General features: G+C 41.8%; 2 protein-coding genes across 2 annotated transcripts; one reads left to right on the top strand and one right to left on the bottom strand.

Moving 5' to 3' along the window:
- Positions 1 to 2053: 2053 nt before the first annotated feature.
- crybgx (crystallin beta gamma X) lies at positions 2054 to 5978 on the bottom strand (the record flags this gene model as incomplete). Its single annotated transcript, XM_079165783.1, has 6 exons — positions 2054 to 2186; positions 2933 to 3072; positions 3676 to 3811; positions 4454 to 4575; positions 5488 to 5536; positions 5935 to 5978. The coding sequence occupies 6 exons, from the start codon at positions 5976 to 5978 to the stop codon at positions 2054 to 2056; spliced, it is 624 nt and encodes a 207-aa protein (XP_079021909.1).
- Positions 5979 to 8190: 2212 nt separating this feature from the next.
- Positions 8191 to 17556, top strand: LOC306698797 (lactase-like protein; the record flags this gene model as incomplete). Its single annotated transcript, XM_079163273.1, has 13 exons — positions 8191 to 8317; positions 8405 to 8565; positions 9045 to 9132; positions 9472 to 9581; positions 9654 to 9782; positions 9870 to 9965; positions 12521 to 12575; positions 12722 to 12883; positions 13731 to 14005; positions 16164 to 16290; positions 16410 to 16609; positions 16684 to 16747; positions 17441 to 17556. 13 exons carry the CDS (start codon positions 8191 to 8193, stop codon positions 17554 to 17556), a joined length of 1710 nt encoding a protein of 569 aa, XP_079019399.1.
- Between the last annotated feature and the right edge of the window lie 1378 nt (positions 17557 to 18934).

Here is an 18934-nt window from a genome sequence, read left to right as displayed (position 1 = left end):
TCTATTTACACGCAATGCGACTTCTTTTAGTTACATTACATTATATTACAGTCATTTAGCAGACGCTTTTATCCAAAGCGACTTACAATAAGTGTATTCAACATCTGTATTCAAGAGAACTACTAGTCACCAGAAGTCATAAGTGCATATCCTTTGCTAAACAAGCATCTAAGAGAATAAACCAGGGCAAACGTACAGTGCAACATACAATAAGTGCAACGAGTTAACACGCAATACAATAAGTGCAACGAACTAATACGATTACAATAAGTGCAATAAGCTAATACGAATAAAATAAGTGCTAGGTGGAAGGCTCAGGGTAGTACTTCTTGAAGAGGTGAGTTTTCAGCCTGACTAAAGATGGGCAGCGACTCTGCTGTCCTGACGTCAGTGGGGAGTTCATTCCACCACTGTGGGGCCAGGACAGAAAACAGCCGTGACCGGGTCGATCGGCCGCAGGGACCTCTGAGCGACGGGGGAATCAGTTCTGAAATGTTTTTAATTTATGACAGTTTAACGACTTATTAAATTGTTGTTATTATTGTTCTTCTTATTATTATATTATAATTCGTATTATTATTACCCTCCTCCTCCTCATAATGATAATAATAGTATTACTGTATTGTTATTATTTTATTCTTAGTCCATAAGTAGGACCTTTGACCTCATATTCTCAGCCAATCAGGAGCGTCCTGCCAAAGCTTTATCCAATCAGATGTGACGAAGCGCTCTTTAAACAGCTGCTCGTTTCTGTTGGTTTAACTTGCAGAAAGCTTTGTTGAGTCACAGTTTGGTCTTAATGTTGAACATGTCGTCTGTGGACGTTCTGCTGTGAGTTATTGACGTTATTTCTCTGTTTTACTGCGTTTAACAAACTCGTCAAGAAGGCCAGCAGTGTGCGTAAAGGTGCGTAAAGGTGCGTTCACACGTGTGACTGCTTACGACGAGGCCTGAAGCCCATCGTGCAGCCCGTGGTGATGGTGAATGAGGGGAAGACGAAGTTCCAGGTGAGTTGACTGATGAAACTCAGATCATTTTCTTTTTCCTCTGCAGACCGTCAAGAACAAGTGCTGGAGCAGGAAGCTGGAGATCAGCCTCCTGCCTCGGCTGAGGCCGCTCTGCTCTGCGATATCTGAGGCGAACTTGAACTTTTACTGTTGCATGAGAGGACCTTTCATGAGCACTTTAATTCTGTGGAGGCACTTAAATAAACATGTTTTTATGAGATATGATCCAAGCTTTTTATTGTATTTTCTTTTGTTTTTGTGGCCACCAGTGAGATTTTAAATGTGACTTTACTCTGTGATGTTTTGTAACTTGACCTGCAGCGTCAATCAAAGCTGGAGTTGAGAAATTGCGCAGCTTCCAATCAGAAGTTGTTTGCAACCAACTTCCACTTTCTGTAGTGTTGTTGTTGTTGTTGTTGTTGTTGTTGTTGTTGTTGTTGTTTCATTTCTTACTAACTGGTTTATTTGAGCTTTAGTCTACCTCGATGAACTATGAGCCTTATTGTGTTTTACTTTAAACATTTGAAAACCCACATAATGCTTTAGTTGTGTCTCTTGTTCTCATATCGTTCATTTTAATGTGTTCATATATATATATTGTGCATAATCGCGTTTTCTGTCATCTCTTTGACATTGTTGTATGTGTGTGTATATATATATACATACTTTGTTCACGGCACTAAAATTGTTCTTGTAATTTGGCAGCTGTGTTTGATTCTTAGTAGAACTTTGGATTGAGTTGCAGCAGCTGTTTGTAAATCCATCACAGGTTTGATATTTGGTAAGAACCTGTTTGTGTGATACTCTGTTTACAGTGAATCTCCACTTATTAACTTATTAACATTTATAACTGTTTTAAACGTTTTAAAAAGCTGGCGCCACCAGTTCAGAAAATATTTAACATTTTGCTGAAAGACTGAAATTAAAAAGAATCAAAACTCTAAACAAGTTGTTTCTTTTGTAAACAGTTTATTACTAAAATAAGTTTTGTAGTTTGTAAAGCTGAAGGTTGCTGGTGAGGTCAGGAGGAGTCCTGCTGTCGGTGGTTAGTTGAAGCGGACTCGGCGCATTGAGCCCACGGTGCTGTTCTGGCTGCCCCAGTCCGAGAAGTTGTTGAAATCGCGCTTCTCCAGGATGTAATGAGGCCCTCTGTAGTTTGGCTCCTGGTACACGGCCCACCTGCACACACACACACACACACACACACACACACACACACACACATTAGTGTTTACTGTGAACACATTCTAAAAACATGGACATGTCACAGTGGGTGTGCTCTGATTAAACATCTGGTTCAACATACGGTTGAACTAAAGGTTTGTTTATTTGTTTTTACTGCTGAGACAAAAGTCGACCTTAAATAGTTTTGAAGCGATGTTCTCTTGATGGCCACCGGACTCCTTTGACAAAACACTGATCCTACCTCTCAGAACACAGGAGCTGCTGGTCTGCTGCTGCCTCCGTCTGTTAGATTACTGTGTGACTTTGAGTCCAAACTAACCTTTCAAAACACTAAAGTCTCACAATAAGTCAAACACACTAACAGATGGAGGCAGCAGTAGAGCAGCAGCTCCTGTGATATGAGAGGTAGAATCAGTGTTTTATGAATGGAGTCTGGTGTCTTTGTAGAGATCATAGATAACAGCTTCAGTTCCCCTCAGCAAGGTAAAGAGGTGAAGATATTCTAAATAAAGCTTAAAACTTAAACTGATATGGATTCTTTAAAGAGTCTAAAATACGTCCACAGCAGTACAGTGAGTTTCTCCTGTCAGTGTTCTGCTACAGTAGACTCTCTACTGTAGCAGAACACTGACTCTCACAGAAATGTGGACATGGACTTCTATTGACCAATCGTTTGAGTCCTTTCCCTCTTGGATCAGCTGACTGGCTGTTGAAGAGAGCAGGCAGGATGTTTGACTTACGCTCCTCCGAGCACGCGGATGGAGGCGACTCGGTTGAGGCTGTAGCGGCTCATCAGGTTGGGGATGTCGTCCTGGATCTCCATCTTCTTACCAGAGAAGCCGGCTCGCTCAAACAGCTGAGCTCTGCCCGGGTTGTTGTCCTGGAAGAAGAAAAGCGAAAAGTGAGTGTGAGTCGGTGGGTGAATATGTTCACTCTGCGTTTTTAATTATTCCTCCACAGTCTGAAATCTTTAGGACATTTAGTCTAATTTCTAATGATTAGGACTTTATTATTTTGCCTCAGTGATCGACTCTTTTAACTGGAACAGCCTGCAAACTACAGTCTGAACATTTTACACATGTACAAACTGTTTACATCTAAAGGCACGATGAAAGAAGTACAGTTTTTATTTTATTTATTTAGTAAATAAATCCTACTTTTAAAATGACGTAATCTTGAAACCATTGCACAGGTCTTCAGTAATTTAAAATGATTTATTTCCATTTATACTGCAGGTAACCAACTCATTTAATAAAGAACTCTGGTTGTAATTTAAATGTAAAACATTACATTTGTGGGAAAAACCTGACACAGAAAATACTTTTTTATTTCCTGTAAAATGTCAGATTCAACAATTATTTCTGTCTAATTTCTTTTTTATTTGACAGGCTTTGATGAATTCATGAGAGAGAAACAGCTGTTGCAGATGCAGCAGCTGTGATGTCACCACACTGAATCCAGGTGTGCGCTTCGTGTGTCTCACCTGTTTGACAGCGCGGACAGAGGAGACGTGGTCCACCTGAGCGCACCACTTGTCGTAGCAGTTGTACTCTCCCCGGTCGGACATGTCCCACAGGTACTGGCGGCCCCGGAAGTTCTCATGCTCGTAACCGACCCATCTGTGAGAAAGAGAGGAGACTCAAACAGCAGCAGGGAAAATCTGAGGTTTTGTTGATCCGTCTTAAATATGAACGGATTTCCATTAAGTTTGTAACTGAAGAAATCTTAGACTTGAATTTTCCACAATTATACAATCATACATGTCTAAAATATGTATAGAAACCAGGTGAACCAGGTGAACCAGGTCCTAAATTCATGTTGAAACAAAGTCACATTTATACTTATCCAAGACATTTAAAAAAGAAAAGTAAACTCAAATTTAGTGTGGTTATTTCAGTTCATGTCGGTGTTTGCAAGTGTGCATTTTCTATATTATATGTAATTTTGTTGTGTTGTTTCTACCTGTAGATTTAGCTTCACCTGCATATTACCAAACTAAATTCAGCTTTTTCATTTTCTTGGCTCAAGGCTCATCTTTCCGCTAATTCTGCTCAAAGGCAGATGAACAGGACTCATATCTGCACCACCGGGTTCTGGGTGCATTCATTATGTTTTACATTTATACATTATGAGTTCCCCCTCTTTAGATGAAAGCATCTGTCTTGTTGTCCTCTAGTATACTATGATGTTACTCTGCTCGTTCTCTTTCGGGGTCTCTCGGGGACCCTCCAGTGCTGCAGGTGTGTGTGTTGTGGACTTACGCTCCGCTCTCCACCTGCACAGAGTTGCATCTCTCTGGGAAGTTCTTGTCACTGATCCGGGCGCAGTCTGAGCTCAGGTCCAGCCGCCTGCCAGCGAAGTTCCGCTGCTCGAAAAGGGTCACCTGAGGTCAAGAGACAGCAACGTGGAAAAAGAATGACATCACAGAGCCTGCTGGGATTTGGAAGGTTAGTAACTGATGACAAAGCTCCCCAAAGGTAAATCTAAATCAACAAAAATGAACTGTAATATTTATATTGTATTTTCGGGGAGTAACATGCAGTAAATATTTATTTGTGAACAGTGTTTTCCTGTAAACGTGGGCTAGTCACTGAGATATAATTACGCTGCATGACGACTCTGTGTATAGATTAAACTATCGAGGTAATAGTTAGTGAACTTAAAGTAGCAGCATGTGGGATTTGGCGCCATCTAGCGATGACGTTGCAGATTGCAAACCAACTGAAACTTCTCCAGTGTGCCAAGCATGCAGCACGTGAAAACCTGAATGTCCCTCTCTAGAGCCTGTTGGAATTTGTCCGTTCTGGGCTACTGTAGGAACATGAATGCATTTAATTTGTGTCCACCACGAATAAAGCTCCTAGTTGACTCTCCATTAGTGTTATTTTTGTCCTGAGCGACATTTCGTGTCCCTGTATAGAAAAACGATAGATTTTTATTTTGTGACTGTTTCACAACCTGCTTTGATACGGGCTGCATGTTCAGCTGATCATACACTAAAGAAAAACATACTTATTAATATTATATTCCATCTCTGCCAATAGATCCCGCTGAATACAACACACTGTACCTTTAAGAGGTGTCGGTGGGTGTATTTTTATAACTAACTGGACAGAGCTAGGCTAGCTGTTTCCCCCTGCCTCCAGTCTTTATGCTAAGCTACATAGCTTTGAATAAAACAATTAAGTAATTAGAAATGAGTATTATAATAAAAAGAAAACAGGGAACAAGTATGTTAATATAGACCCACGAGTCAGCACCATTCAAACATCCTGACTCATAATGTTGGACTCACCCTCCCACTGGACCCGTAGAAGGCACGTTGGAGCACAGACCCCAGCTTGCTGCAGATACAGAAACATTTTCAATGAATAATTGCACCACAAACACACCACTCCATAACTAATACAGAAGATGGACCAGCCACAGAGAAACTTCAGAAACAAATGACGGCGTTTTTGAGGTGAAACTGAAGACCCGAGCCGCTGAAAAAAAGGTCATAACTCGTGTCACGACTGATTATAATATATATTTTAAAGTGTCGTCATGCTCCAGTCTTTCAAAATAAAACCATCAACTTGCACCTAAACTGTACAGTTTGTGCATGTTTAGGGAAACTGGTGTTGGAGGCGTCCCAGAGAGCGGGGCAGAGAACCTCCACACCTCTGACCTGGAGGGGGGGGCGGGGTTTGGGTTTGGGTTGGTGGGGGTCTGACTCTGGAGCATGGCGCTCTCAACATACCTTGTTTGTTGGGCAAATCCTGGGACTTTAGTAAAGATGTTCATGTCCGCTCTGCGAGGCAACAAGGAGGCCCCTTAAATACAGCGAGGGGAGGAGAGGCCTCGCTGCTAGAAAGCTCACAGAGCTTCTGCAACAGTCGCCATTGATATGCTAAACACACACACAGGACCACGCTCATGTTGTCCTCTGTGTTATCACACACACACAAACCCTGCAAGTGCATGCAGAGCACAAAAAAATACATACGAACACACACACACACACACACACACACACACACACATCAATAGAAAGAGAAGAGAGTGTCTGTTCACACTAACATGTAGATGTGAGAGTGCAGAGCCAACAGTTTTTGGCTTTGAACAATTCAGCGTTTTTGCACAACAATGCTCCTCACGATAATGTTTGTGTTCACGCTTTGTGCAGGGCAAAGCCCCAGCATGCTGTATTCACTGCAAAGAGGTCGTGACCCTGTGGGGGGGGGTTCCTCTATGAACCTGAATGTACAGATTAGACTGCTGCAGGGTTCACCTGGTATGAGTTTAACATGATTCACATGTCTGATGTATTGTTTAGTGAAATGTTTTTCACAAAGTTGTCTCTGAGGCTTTTCTACAATCTGTACAATATGATACAACAACAAAGGCTCAGCTCCATCAAGTGTCTCAGTAAACCAGGAGACCAGGACCCTGTCGCTCACCTCCTTTGAGCTTCTCCTGCTAAAGTGGAAATCTCACTATCACTATGAGCAGATGATTATCTGTTTTGTTTCTCTTGCAGATTGTTTTTGTTTTAGTTTATAATAAATGTATTATTATTATTTTTTAGTTTACCTGATTATTATGAGCTAATTATTAAAACAGCATTTCTATTTGAGTCATCAGCGTTTTTCCTACTGTATGACATGTCTGTATGTAATTATATACCGTTTTAAATTCCATACAATCATAGTTATTGGTCTCTAATTGGAGACGAGAGAAGCAATTATCAAAGACAACACGCCATCATTTCCTCTATTGTATTATATTATATTATATTATTGAACTGTATATTATTGAATGGCACTGACTCCAAGCCACACATATGGAGACAACATTTTATTTTCATAAGAGATGTAGTCTGACTAAATCTTAAAATTGTGTCCGCTCTTAAATAATATCATCCGGTGCAGCATCACGACAAACTGCAGCACGGCATCAAAACTCCTCTCTGACATGTAAACTTGAAGTCTACAACAAGTCTACTACATTTAATGACTGATGCACTTCTTTCTAGAGTGGTTCATCTTTTTTATTTATTTCTACTTTATTGCGTCTTCAGAGATAATATTTTTAGTTCCGTTTCACAGGATGAATCTCGTAACGAGACCGAGCTGCAAACTTTGCTTACAGTGTCAGAATCCCGTCTTTTTCCAAAAGATCTGTTTGCCACAGCAAATTTACTGTCACACATCACTGCCTTCAAATGGAGTGGCATTCAGTGTGTGTGTGTGTGTGTGTGTGTGTGTGTGTGTGTGTGTGTGTGTGTGTGTGTGTGTGTGTGTGTGTGGCTGATGAATGGCAGAAAGTGTCCCTGGATGCTTCACTGTGTTTGTTGTAACATTGGCTCTGAACTTGACGGGTGGGAGCCATTAACCAGGTCCAGAAGCTTGGGGACATTTCTTGCACTTTGGAGCAGTTTCCAGCAGAGACAAAGGCAGGAGGTGCAGCAGGTCAGACATCTATATGTGGTTCTGAGGAGACAGGCTGGGCGAGGGGGGTCAGAAGTAGGGAGAGACACGGCACAGGCTTTGGCAAGGACACGACTCAACCCCACTTTTTATCTTCTAATCTTATCCCGGTGGGAGATTTACAGCAGCTTGAAAATGTCGCTCATCCTGACTGTGCTGGACAAGCTGGCTTACTTTCTGTCTCTGGTGGCATTTTGTGTCAGTGTGTCCTACAGCTGGCTGAAATAAGACTACATTCTTCCTTTGAATCCACAAGCTCTGATACTGACTGGGTGTGTTTTGTCTGTGGATATTTTAACAAATGATGTTTTGAGTTAGGATGGTTTTACTCAAAACCTGTGGACACCTGACACCTCTGTGTGAGTTCCTCAATCTTTGATTTTACTTCAAGACATCTGGGCTCAGGGATTGAACAGATGATGTAACCTATGTAGCTGTTTTTCACAGGTTTGCCTTGATATCTGTGAGATTAGTGTTGAAACTGGGTGATTATGGTCCTTCAGGTGTAACTGAAGACCAGGACCATGATGCTGCAGCGGTGCATCCTGAGGCCGTACCACGTGCTCACACTGGTGCTGTGTGTGTCGGCCAGGGAGGACTTTGACTGGACGAAGAACGAGAGGACATCTTTCTACTACGGCACCTTCCCGACTGGTACGTCACGCGTTCAAACACAAGATAGTCAAACTTTTATAATAACCTGCAAAGAGCATCAGCAACGTTTACTGGTTCACTGTGCAGGTTTCTCCTGGGGAGCCGGCAGCTCTGCCTATCAGACGGAAGGAGCTTGGAACATAGATGGCAAAGGAATGAGCATCTGGGATGCATTCGCCCACAAGAAGGGGAAAATATTCTCCAATGACACGGGAGACGCCTCGTGTGAGGGCTACTACAAATTCAAGGTGACATGCTGAAGAAAATGTTGCACAATTTCAGAAAAAAAAAAAGCTGATAAAATCTTAGAATAGCAGTATGACTGTTTGCCTAGTACAAAAGAAAATAGCAACTATTTGTTATAATAAAGTGTTGTCGCAGCTCGCCGGGAAGACAGCAGAAGCAGCTCTTTAGACGGATGAATGGAACGCTGCTGCTGTTCGGCTCATTTTCTGCCACCAATGTAGCATTAAAGCATGGTGGAATTAGCAAACTAGCTAACAAGCCAGTTGTCCGCTAGTTTTAGTAGCTAGCATGCTAATTACACCATGCTTTAATGCTACAGGAAAGGAGCCGAACAAAGTTGTCACTCATCAGTTTATAACAATGTTCTTTCCTACGCTGTGACAAGAAAGCATTACGTTGTTACTCAAATTTTATTCATTTATTTCCTAAAATAAAGTTCTGTGGGTTTGAACAATGCTTGATTTCTTTGTTTGTTTTTCAGGATGACGTCACCTTGATGAAGGACATGAAGCTGAACCATTATCGTTTCTCCATTTCCTGGCCGAGGATTTTACCAAGCGGACTGAAAAGTAACCATGACCGATTTTTTTACATTATTATTTTTCAGTTTTTCACTGTGTGGAACGCCATTCTTTACCATTTTAATTTATTTTTTTCATTGGCTGGTGATTGAAAAGTCAATAACCAGAAGTTGTTTCTAAATTGTTTTACTTCAAATACGTCACCTTGGGCTCTAAAAATGATATTAGTCATTTTTCATTATTCTTTGACATTTAAAAAGATAAACAAATAGTCAATAAATATATATTTTTTTAAACTCCAATCATTAGAGGCAACCCTAATTGTAATGATGTTTTATTTCATGATAGTGAATATTGATATTAATTATTTAATGGTAACTCTTTCAGGTGAACACATCAACGAGAGAGGAATCAAATACTACGACGACCTGATTAACATGCTGCTGGACAATAAGATCACACCCGTCGTTACTTTGTACCACTGGGATTTACCTCAGGTGAGCACCAAACACTTTATTTATTTTATTTCCACTTACAGACTGGGACACTAACACGTTTTTACTCCACAGGTCTTACAGGAGAAGTACGGCGGCTGGCAGAACGCCACCATGGTGAACTACTTCAACGACTTCGCCAACTTGTGCTTTGAACGATTTGGAAACAAAGTGAAGAACTGGATCACTTTCAACAATCCGTGGGTATGTCGGGTTTTAAAAGGGAAACGATGCGTTCACTGTCCCAGTGAACAGACGTGGTGTTTGACTCGTGGCGTCTTGTGTTTTCAGTCCATCGCTGTGGAGGGATATGAAACAGGGGAACATGCACCTGGACTGAAGCTGAAGGGAACGGGAGCTTACAAAGCTGCTCATCACATCATCAAGGTACAAAGACTCCAGACACAGAGTTCTGTGTCCACCTCAGTGGGGGTCTGTAGACTCCAGACATGGTGGTCTGTGTCCACTTCAGTGGGGGTCTGTAGACTCCAGACACGGTGGTCTGTGTCCACTTCAGTGGGGGTCTGTAGACTCCAGACATGGTGGTCTGTGTCCACTTCAGTGGGGGTCTGTAGACTCCAGACACAGTGGTCTGTGTCCACCTCAGTGGGGGTCTGTAGACTCCAGACATGGTGGTCTGTGTCCACTTCAGTGGGGGTCTGTAGACTCCAGACACGGTGGTCTGTGTCCACTTCAGTGGGGGTCTGTAGACTCCAGACATGGTGGTCTGTGTCCACTTCAGTGGGGGTCTGTAGACTCCAGACACGGTGGTCTGTGTCCACCTCAGTGGGGGTCTGTAGACTCCAGACATGGTGGTCTGTGTCCACTTCAGTGGGGGTCTGTAGACTCCAGACACGGTGGTCTGTGTCCACTTCAGTGGGGGTCTGTAGACTCTAGACACAGTGGTCTGTGTCCACTTCAGTGGGGGTCTGTAGACTCCAGACACAGAGTTCTGTGTCCACTTCAGTGGGGGTCTGTAGACTCCAGACACAGAGTTCTGTGTCCACCTCAGTGGGGGTCTGTAGACTCCAGACATGGTGGTCTGTGTCCACTTCAGTGGGGGTCTGTAGACTCCAGACACGGTGGTCTGTGTCCACTTCAGTGGGGGTCTGTAGACTCCAGACATGGTGGTCTGTGTCCACTTCAGTGGGGGTCTGTAGACTCTAGACACAGTGGTCTGTGTCCACCTCAGTGGGGGTCTGTAGACTCCAGACATGGTGGTCTGTGTCCACTTCAGTGGGGGTCTGTAGACTCCAGACACGGTGGTCTGTGTCCACTTCAGTGGGGGTCTGTAGACTCCAGACATGGTGGTCTGTGTCCACTTCAGTGGGGGTCTGTAGACTCTAGACACAGTGGTCTGTGTCCACTTCAGTGGGGGTCTGTAGACTCCAGACACAGAGTTCTGTGTCCACCTCAGTGGGGGTCTGTAGACTCCAGACATGGTGGTCTGTGTCCACTTCAGTAGGGGTCTGTAGACTCCAGACACGGTGGTCTGTGTCCACTTCAGTGGGAGTGTGTAGACTCCAGACACAGAGTTCTGTGTCCACCTCAGTGGGAGTCTGTAGACTCTAGACACGGTGGTCTGTGTCCACTTCAGTGGGAGTCTGTAGACTCTAGACACGGTGGTCTGTGTCCACTTCAGTGGGAGTGTGTAGACTCTAGACACGGTGGTCTGTGTCCACTTCAGTGGGGGTCTGTAGACTCCAGACACGGTGGTCTGTGTCCACCTCAGTGGGAGTCTGTAGACTCTAGACACAGTGGTCTGTGTCCACTTCAGTGGGAGTGTGTAGACTCTAGACACGGTGGTCTGTGTCCACCTCAGTGGGGGTCTGTAGACTCCAGACACGGTGGTCTGTGTCCACTTCAGTGGGGGTCTGTAGACTCCAGACACGGTGGTCTGTGTCCACCTCAGTGGGAGTCTGTAGACTCTAGACACGGTGGTCTGTGTCCACTTCAGTGGGAGTGTGTAGACTCTAGACACGGTGGTCTGTGTCCACCTCAGTGGGGGTCTGTAGACTCCAGACACGGTGGTCTGTGTCCACCTCAGTGAGGGTCTGTAGACTCCAGACACGGTGGTCTGTGTCCACCTCAGTGGGGGTCTGTAGACTCCAGACACGGTGGTCTGTGTCCACTTCAGTGGGAGTCTGTAGACTCTAGACACAGTGGTCTGTGTCCACTTCAGTGGGAGTCTGTAGACTCTAGACACAGTGGTCTGTGTCCACTTCAGTGGGGGTCTGTAGACTCCAGACACGGTGGTCTGTGTCCACCTCAGTGGGAGTCTGTAGACTCTAGACACAGTGGTCTGTGTCCACTTCAGTGGGAGTGTGTAGACTCTAGACACGGTGGTCTGTGTCCACCTCAGTGGGGGTCTGTAGACTCCAGACACGGTGGTCTGTGTCCACTTCAGTGGGGTTCTGTAGACTCCAGACACGGTGGTCTGTGTCCACCTCAGTGGGAGTCTGTAGACTCTAGACACGGTGGTCTGTGTCCACTTCAGTGGGAGTGTGTAGACTCTAGACACGGTGGTCTGTGTCCACCTCAGTGGGGGTCTGTAGACTCCAGACACGGTGGTCTGTGTCCACCTCAGTGGGGGTCTGTAGACTCCAGACACGGTGGTCTGTGTCCACCTCAGTGGGGGTCTGTAGACTCTAGACATGTGTGGCTCTGTCTGTTTCACTGCATGTCCATTTGTCTCAGTAATGATATGATTAGTGTGTCAAATATATATTTATTATTATATTAACTTAACAGTATTAACTTATGAAGGACTTTACGCTCAAACCTAGAAATGTTTTCATGAAGGAACTCCTGCAGCTTTGCTTTCTTTACACCAATGAAGACGATGGAAATAAGTCTTATACTTTTGTAGCTGTGTGTGAAATAATGTCAAACAAACTAAACTAAAACAGACACTAAAGCGACAATTTCTGTCTTTGAAACAGGCCCACGCTCAAGTTTGGCACACGTATGACATGAAGTGGCGAAGCAAACAAAAAGGTAAAAAAAAAGAAAAAGCTTTCATTTATTTTATTTACTTTTTATTTATTTTTTGTGACTGAAGTCAAAGATAAATCACTGCCATGCTGTATGTGTGTGTGTGTGTGTGTGTGTGTGTGTGTGTGTGTGTGTGTGTGTGTGTGCAGGCCTGGTTGGGATCTCGCTCACGGCCGACTGGGGGGAACCAGTGGACATCACCAACCAGAGGGACATCGAAGCAGCAGAGAGATACATCCAGTTCTACATGGGATGGTTTGCTACTCCCATCTTCAATGGAGACTACCCGCAGGTTATGAAAGACTACATCGGTACGTCACAGTGTCAGAATAATGTCCGCCGACAGAGGCTGACTTTATTCTGTTGTTTGTTTGACGCTATTATTATTACTATTAGACACATCAAATCACACACAGCTACAAAAGTCCAAAACTTATTTCCAATTGTCATCATTGGTGTAAAGAAAGCAAAGCTGCAGGAGTTCCTTCATGAATACGTTTCTAGGTTTGAGCGTAAAGTCCTTCATAAGTTCTCAGTCAATAGTTTAAAACTAGAGATTTACCAAACAAAGCTGCACTATTATAAACATAAGAAAAGTCTCAGCCGGTAAAGACTTCAGTGGTGTGTAAATCGGTTACTAGGAAACATCGTTAGCTATGTCCAATCAAGAGCAAGCAGCCACGTAAACAGGAAGTCACGGAAGCATCACAAAGTAAAGTTTCAGAATTGCAAAATAAAACACTTTTGTAAACGTAGTTATTATGTTTTATTTCTGTCTGCATACACAGAGACATCTGTATTCATACTGTTTATAATGAGAAGGAAATATGTGATTATGCTAAGCTAACTGATGGGTTTTGGATTTTTATATAAAAACACAAAGATTCTTTTTTGCGTATATTGTTTAACTATTGCACAATATGAACGGTGATGTGATCTAAAAGGGTTAAGAGGGCATTTTTTCATTTCATCTAAACTATAACTTAGCGATGCGTAAAACTCCACCAAGTAAACACTTTGAGTCAGAACGAAGTTTATGAACAGCTGGTGAAACCGTCTTTAAGTGGTGTTTAAAAAGAAAAGGTTTGTCTAAAAGAAACAGTGCTTGTTGTGTGTTGCTGTATAAATAATATATAATCCCTGAACTCTGACCTTCAGGCAGAAAGAGCGGCCAGCAGGGCCTGGGCGCCTCGCGGCTGCCCGTCTTCTCGCCTCAGGAGAAGAGCTACATCAAGGGGACCTGTGACTTCCTGGGTCTCGGACATTTCACCACTCGCTACGTGACCCTGAAGAATTACCCATCAGGCCTCGGGGACAGCTACTTTGCGGATCGTGACCTCGCCGAGCTGGTTGACCCACGGTGGCCCGACCCCGGCTCTGAGTGGCTCTATTCGGTTCCCTGGGGCTTCCGACGCCTGTTGAACTTTGTCAAGGTGGGAAACAGGAATGTGAAAGAAGTTGTTAGTGAAAGAGGACACAGACAAGACTGTACTCAAAATATTTAAAATCAAACAAAGTGTTTATTCTTAACAGGAGTATTCTGACGCAGCAGATCGATACGAGCTCGGACCCAGTTCAAACTATCAGTAACAGAAAGAAAAAGGCGCTTCCCAAGGGGGGGCTCAATATTTTATATGTCCTTAAGGGCATTTTGTGATTGGTTGACTATTGGTGGAGGCGGCTCCTGGTTTAAAACTTTCTGAGAGCCCCATTGGTGCACAGGGACGTCCGTCCCTCCAGGCACACGGATTGCTGCTCCAGCGATGAGTCTGGTCAGTGTGTGTGTGTGTGTGCTTAGAGAGTTCATTCTAAAGCCAAGGTCGCTTACTGCTTTTTTGTAGAAACTTGTTATTCTGTACCAGGCAGTTACAGTACGGGGAGTACCTGGTTTCTGCTATTGGTCAGTTAACGATGGGCCTCTGCTTAGATGGAATACACTGCAGCCTCACTCTGTGACTTTACTTAAAGACATATTATGATTACTGCACATAGCATATGGTTTAAGCTTCACTAAATGTGTTACTAATATATAGAAGTGTTTTCAAATATATAGCAGTGTTTACAAATATATAGCATATTTGTTTAAGCTTATTCTTAATGTGTTTACAAAGTCCAGATATCATTTATCAGCTCATTTACGCTTCACAGGAACAAAAACAACAACACGATCCGTACATTTCTAACTGACCACTACTGCACATGTGCAAACTAGTACTGCACACCTGTGGTGAAACACTCTCATGCTCCCTAGTCTTTTCCTTGTGAACAACAAATTTGTGGTGAAGAGCTAAAATGAGCTTGCTCCTAAAATACATTTATTTTGATAAATTCAACTCTGTCATCCCAGATTTCAAAGAGTTTAATAAGCTGTATATGTTATTATTATTATTATTATTATTATAGCACAATCGTAATGTCATGTTAATGTTGTATTTATATTCATATTAATATCATTGTATACTTTTTTATTTTAATGCTTTCATGCCAATAAAAGTACATTAAATTGAAATAGTTACCGTTAGCTGTTAGCAGTCAGCTAACGTTAACGGAGGATTAATTGAATTTCATTATGACTTGTTCACGTTTTTTGCGATAAACTTGAATAAATACAGTTGTTCCAGGGAGATGTTTTAACATATAGATATTAGAGAAATATAACCTATATAACTTCATAACACAAACTCTCAGCAGTTTATAAATACATCATTAAAACTACTAATGCCTAGATTTTATTTAATCAAAGCAAAACATTGTAATAAAAATACAATCTTTCATTTCCTAATCATTTTAATTGTGTGTTTTTATGCACAATAGAAGACTATAACAAAGTAAACAGATTTATTTCGAGTTTTTGCCCCTTTACACTGACTTCAGGATGGTTTTAATTATTAAAAACATGCACAAATTACAATAAAAATGGCAAATAATTTAGAGTCAAGTGCTTTAAAGATTTATATCTTAAAATCAATTGATGCTCTTAAAGAACTGTAATTTTACCTGAAGAAACAGTTCTATATTTTTGGAAATAAGCTTATTTACTTCAAAGTTAATCATAAGAGAAGATCGATACCACACTGATGTCCTGAAGTTTGGAGCTAGAGCCAGGAGGGGATTAGCTTAGCTTAGCATAAAGACTGGAAGTGAGAGAAAACAGCTAGCCTGGCTCTACCCATAGCTCAAAAATACACCTACCAGCAACTTTAAAGCTCAATAATGAATTTAAATCTTTGTTTAATCAGAGACAAATGTATAAATTACAATTTTTAGACGGAGTTTTGTAGTGAAATTATTTATCGACAAACAACATTTATACATCTGCACAGCACTTCTCTGCATACATATGGTTTTGAACGTTAAAGAGAGCGAGGCTAACTATTTCCCTCTGCTTCCAGTCTTTATGCTAAGCTAAGCTAATCACCTAGCTCCAGCTCTGTTCACACACATGAGAGTGATATCCATCTTCTTCAACAAATGTTGCATAAATACAAGTGATACCATGTATCACGCCAACACAAAGATATGAGTTATGAAATCTACTGTAGAAGTATGTAAGGACACACATCAGTATGTGACACGATGTCTCTCCTTCAGACTCAGTATGGGAACCCGATGATATACGTGACAGAAAATGGCGTGTCGGAGAAGATGCTCTGCACCGACCTCTGTGACGACTGGAGGATGCAGTACTTCAAAGATTACATCAACGAAATGCTCAAAGGTGAGACAGCAGCTCAACGTCACGCGAAGATAAAACAGAAAGATTTCCACAGTCTGGATCATCTGAGATGAATCTAGCTGTGTTACATTCTTATTGTTTGCTTGTTTGTTTGTTTCCAGCGATGAAGGACGGGGTGAACGTGAAGGGCTACACAGCCTGGTCTCTCCTGGATAACTTTGAGTGGGATGAAGGGTTCTCTGAGCGGTTTGGACTCTACTACGTGGACTTCAGGAGCAAAAACAAGCCTCGCTACCCGAAGGCCTCGGTCCAGTTCTACAAACGCATCATCAGCTCCAACGGCTTCCCCAATCAGAGAGAGGTAAACCGTCCCGCCGCGCTACACGTGGAGCACATTGTGTGAACCACTGCTGAGAGGTGTTTGGATCTTTACAGGTGGAGAGCTGGAAGAGGAAAGCCGTGGAGACGTGCTCCTCCAGTAACCAGCTCCTGGCTGCAGGTCAGTACGATGAAGCTGAAAAGAGGAAGCTCGGTGGGGGCCAAACAAAGAAGGAATTCTGTATCAAGCTTGTTCTTTCGCTCTCTAACGGGGTTTTTCTTTGTTTTGCCCCCTCCAGCTAGAAGACAGTCCCAGAGAGATCAGGAACAGGCTTGGCCAGTGCATGATGAAGTTTAGGTACAACAGTTGTTTCTGAGTGAGATCAACGGGATGTTTCTTTAATGCAATGCTACTTCATTCTTTATTTCAGCGGCAAATACTGCAAGTTTTGTTCTCTGAGTTCAAAAAGCTTCTTAAGAATGAGAAAGCCTGACAAAAAAAAACAAGAAAAACGTAATTAATTATATCAAAAGACAAGGTAAATAAATGAAGAAATAGTAAAAATGTAAATAAATAAATTCATGACTTTTACTGAATGTTTTCAAGGTGCAGCCATTTAAATATAAATATATATATATATAAAATATGTATATTTATACACTTGACACTTACACTTACCTTACTCTTAATTTTCACATTATTTTATTATTAAATTATGTATTTTACTTCTGCACTGTGTTTATTGTTATGCACCAATCACTGAGCCACATTCCTTGTACTGTATGTGCAGTAAACCGATTCTGATGTCCAGTTATTTGAAGCTGGGGCTGTTAATGGAGACTTTTCCTCACAGTTCCTTGTTGTGTGTCTCAGATCCGTTGATAGGCCACATGGAGATGGTGACAGAGATCGTGGTTCCCACCGTGTGCACGCTCTGCATCCTGCTCAGTGCAGTCTTCCTCATGTTCCTGCTGCGTGGACGCATCTGAAGACACAGACACACACACACACACACACACACACACACACACACACACACACACACACAGATCTGAGAGTGACTTCAAAGCTGTGAAACTTTATCCTGTTGAGAGCATTTTGTTCATTTAACTGTCCTGCTGTTCTGTTTTGAATAAACACTTTTCCAGGTTGTCACCATTGAGTCAAAAAAGCCAGTACTTGTCACAAATCTAAAAGAATGAATTCAGGCTTGGTATATTACTATTATTATTATTTTTATTAATTTTTTAACAAACTGTTCTTGAGTGGTAGTTTGACTCAAACTAACTGCAGAGGAAAGATGGTTTATTGTCAAAAGGTTTGTAAAATAAATAAATAAGAGTGATGGAGATAAGTGTTTTACTCTCTGTGGATCATACACTTCAATTAAATACATGTTAAGACTTAAATGGAGCTGGTTATTGATTGAACTGATCAGATAAATCACAGAAACACCTTTTCCTGCACAGCGTTTTATCCTTCAAATTAAAAGCCCTTATCTGGATATAGATAATGAGAGAGGGAAACCAACATACTAAACATGTAATTATAGTTTATAATATTGAATCTGTTTCTTTTTTAGTGAAACTATTTTTGATCACTGAACTATATTCACACAAATTAAATACACATTAAAACAACTCAAACAAACTGAAACGCAAAGTCATAGCCAGGATTTTTAGAATTCCTGGGATGATTAATCCAACCACCCTAATACATGTTTGACCTGCTACCAAAAACATCTGTACATTAGTAACTTTTTAATTTACTTTTTTTATATATTAATTTCCCCGTTAAAGTATGAAGTAATCTGCGGGACTTTATTTTGAAAAAAGAAAACATTTGTACCCGAAGTGGGGGTGTCTAGCTTGATATTTGTTGCTTCGCTCAACAGACAGCTCGTGAGTGGTAAGTCAATATTGTAAAGTTATAAAGTATTCAGTTTGAACTACAACGTCGTATTTTTTATAAGCTACAGTTATTTTTGTGACTTGTGGTTGACTCGTGTTTTGCTATTGCGCTGACAGCAGCTTATCTTGCATGTTAGCTAACGTAAGCTAGCCAAAGTAACGTTATCTCAGCAGCTCGAAGTTAGCTTAACGTTAGCATAGTGTTAGCATAGCGGTATTTATTTTTACCGCCGTCTTTTTCTTCTTCTTCGTCTTCTTTTCAGTTTATTTGGCGGACTACAAACCAACGTTTAAGGCGCATGCCGCCACCTACTGGACCGGAGTGTGTAACATCATGACTTTATGACAACTGTCATTTAAACACAATAATAATGTTATTTATAAATAAAATAAAAAATAAATACATTTATAAATAAAACCAAAAATACTTTATTATTTATAAATTAAATAAAAACGT

Source organism: Pholis gunnellus (assembly GCF_910591455.1).
Source record: "Pholis gunnellus genome assembly, chromosome: 1".
In the NCBI taxonomy this organism is placed as follows: domain Eukaryota; kingdom Metazoa; phylum Chordata; class Actinopteri; order Perciformes; family Pholidae; genus Pholis; species Pholis gunnellus.
The sequence above is the reverse complement of the archived record's forward strand: the minus strand, read 5'-3'. Positions and strand labels throughout refer to the sequence as shown.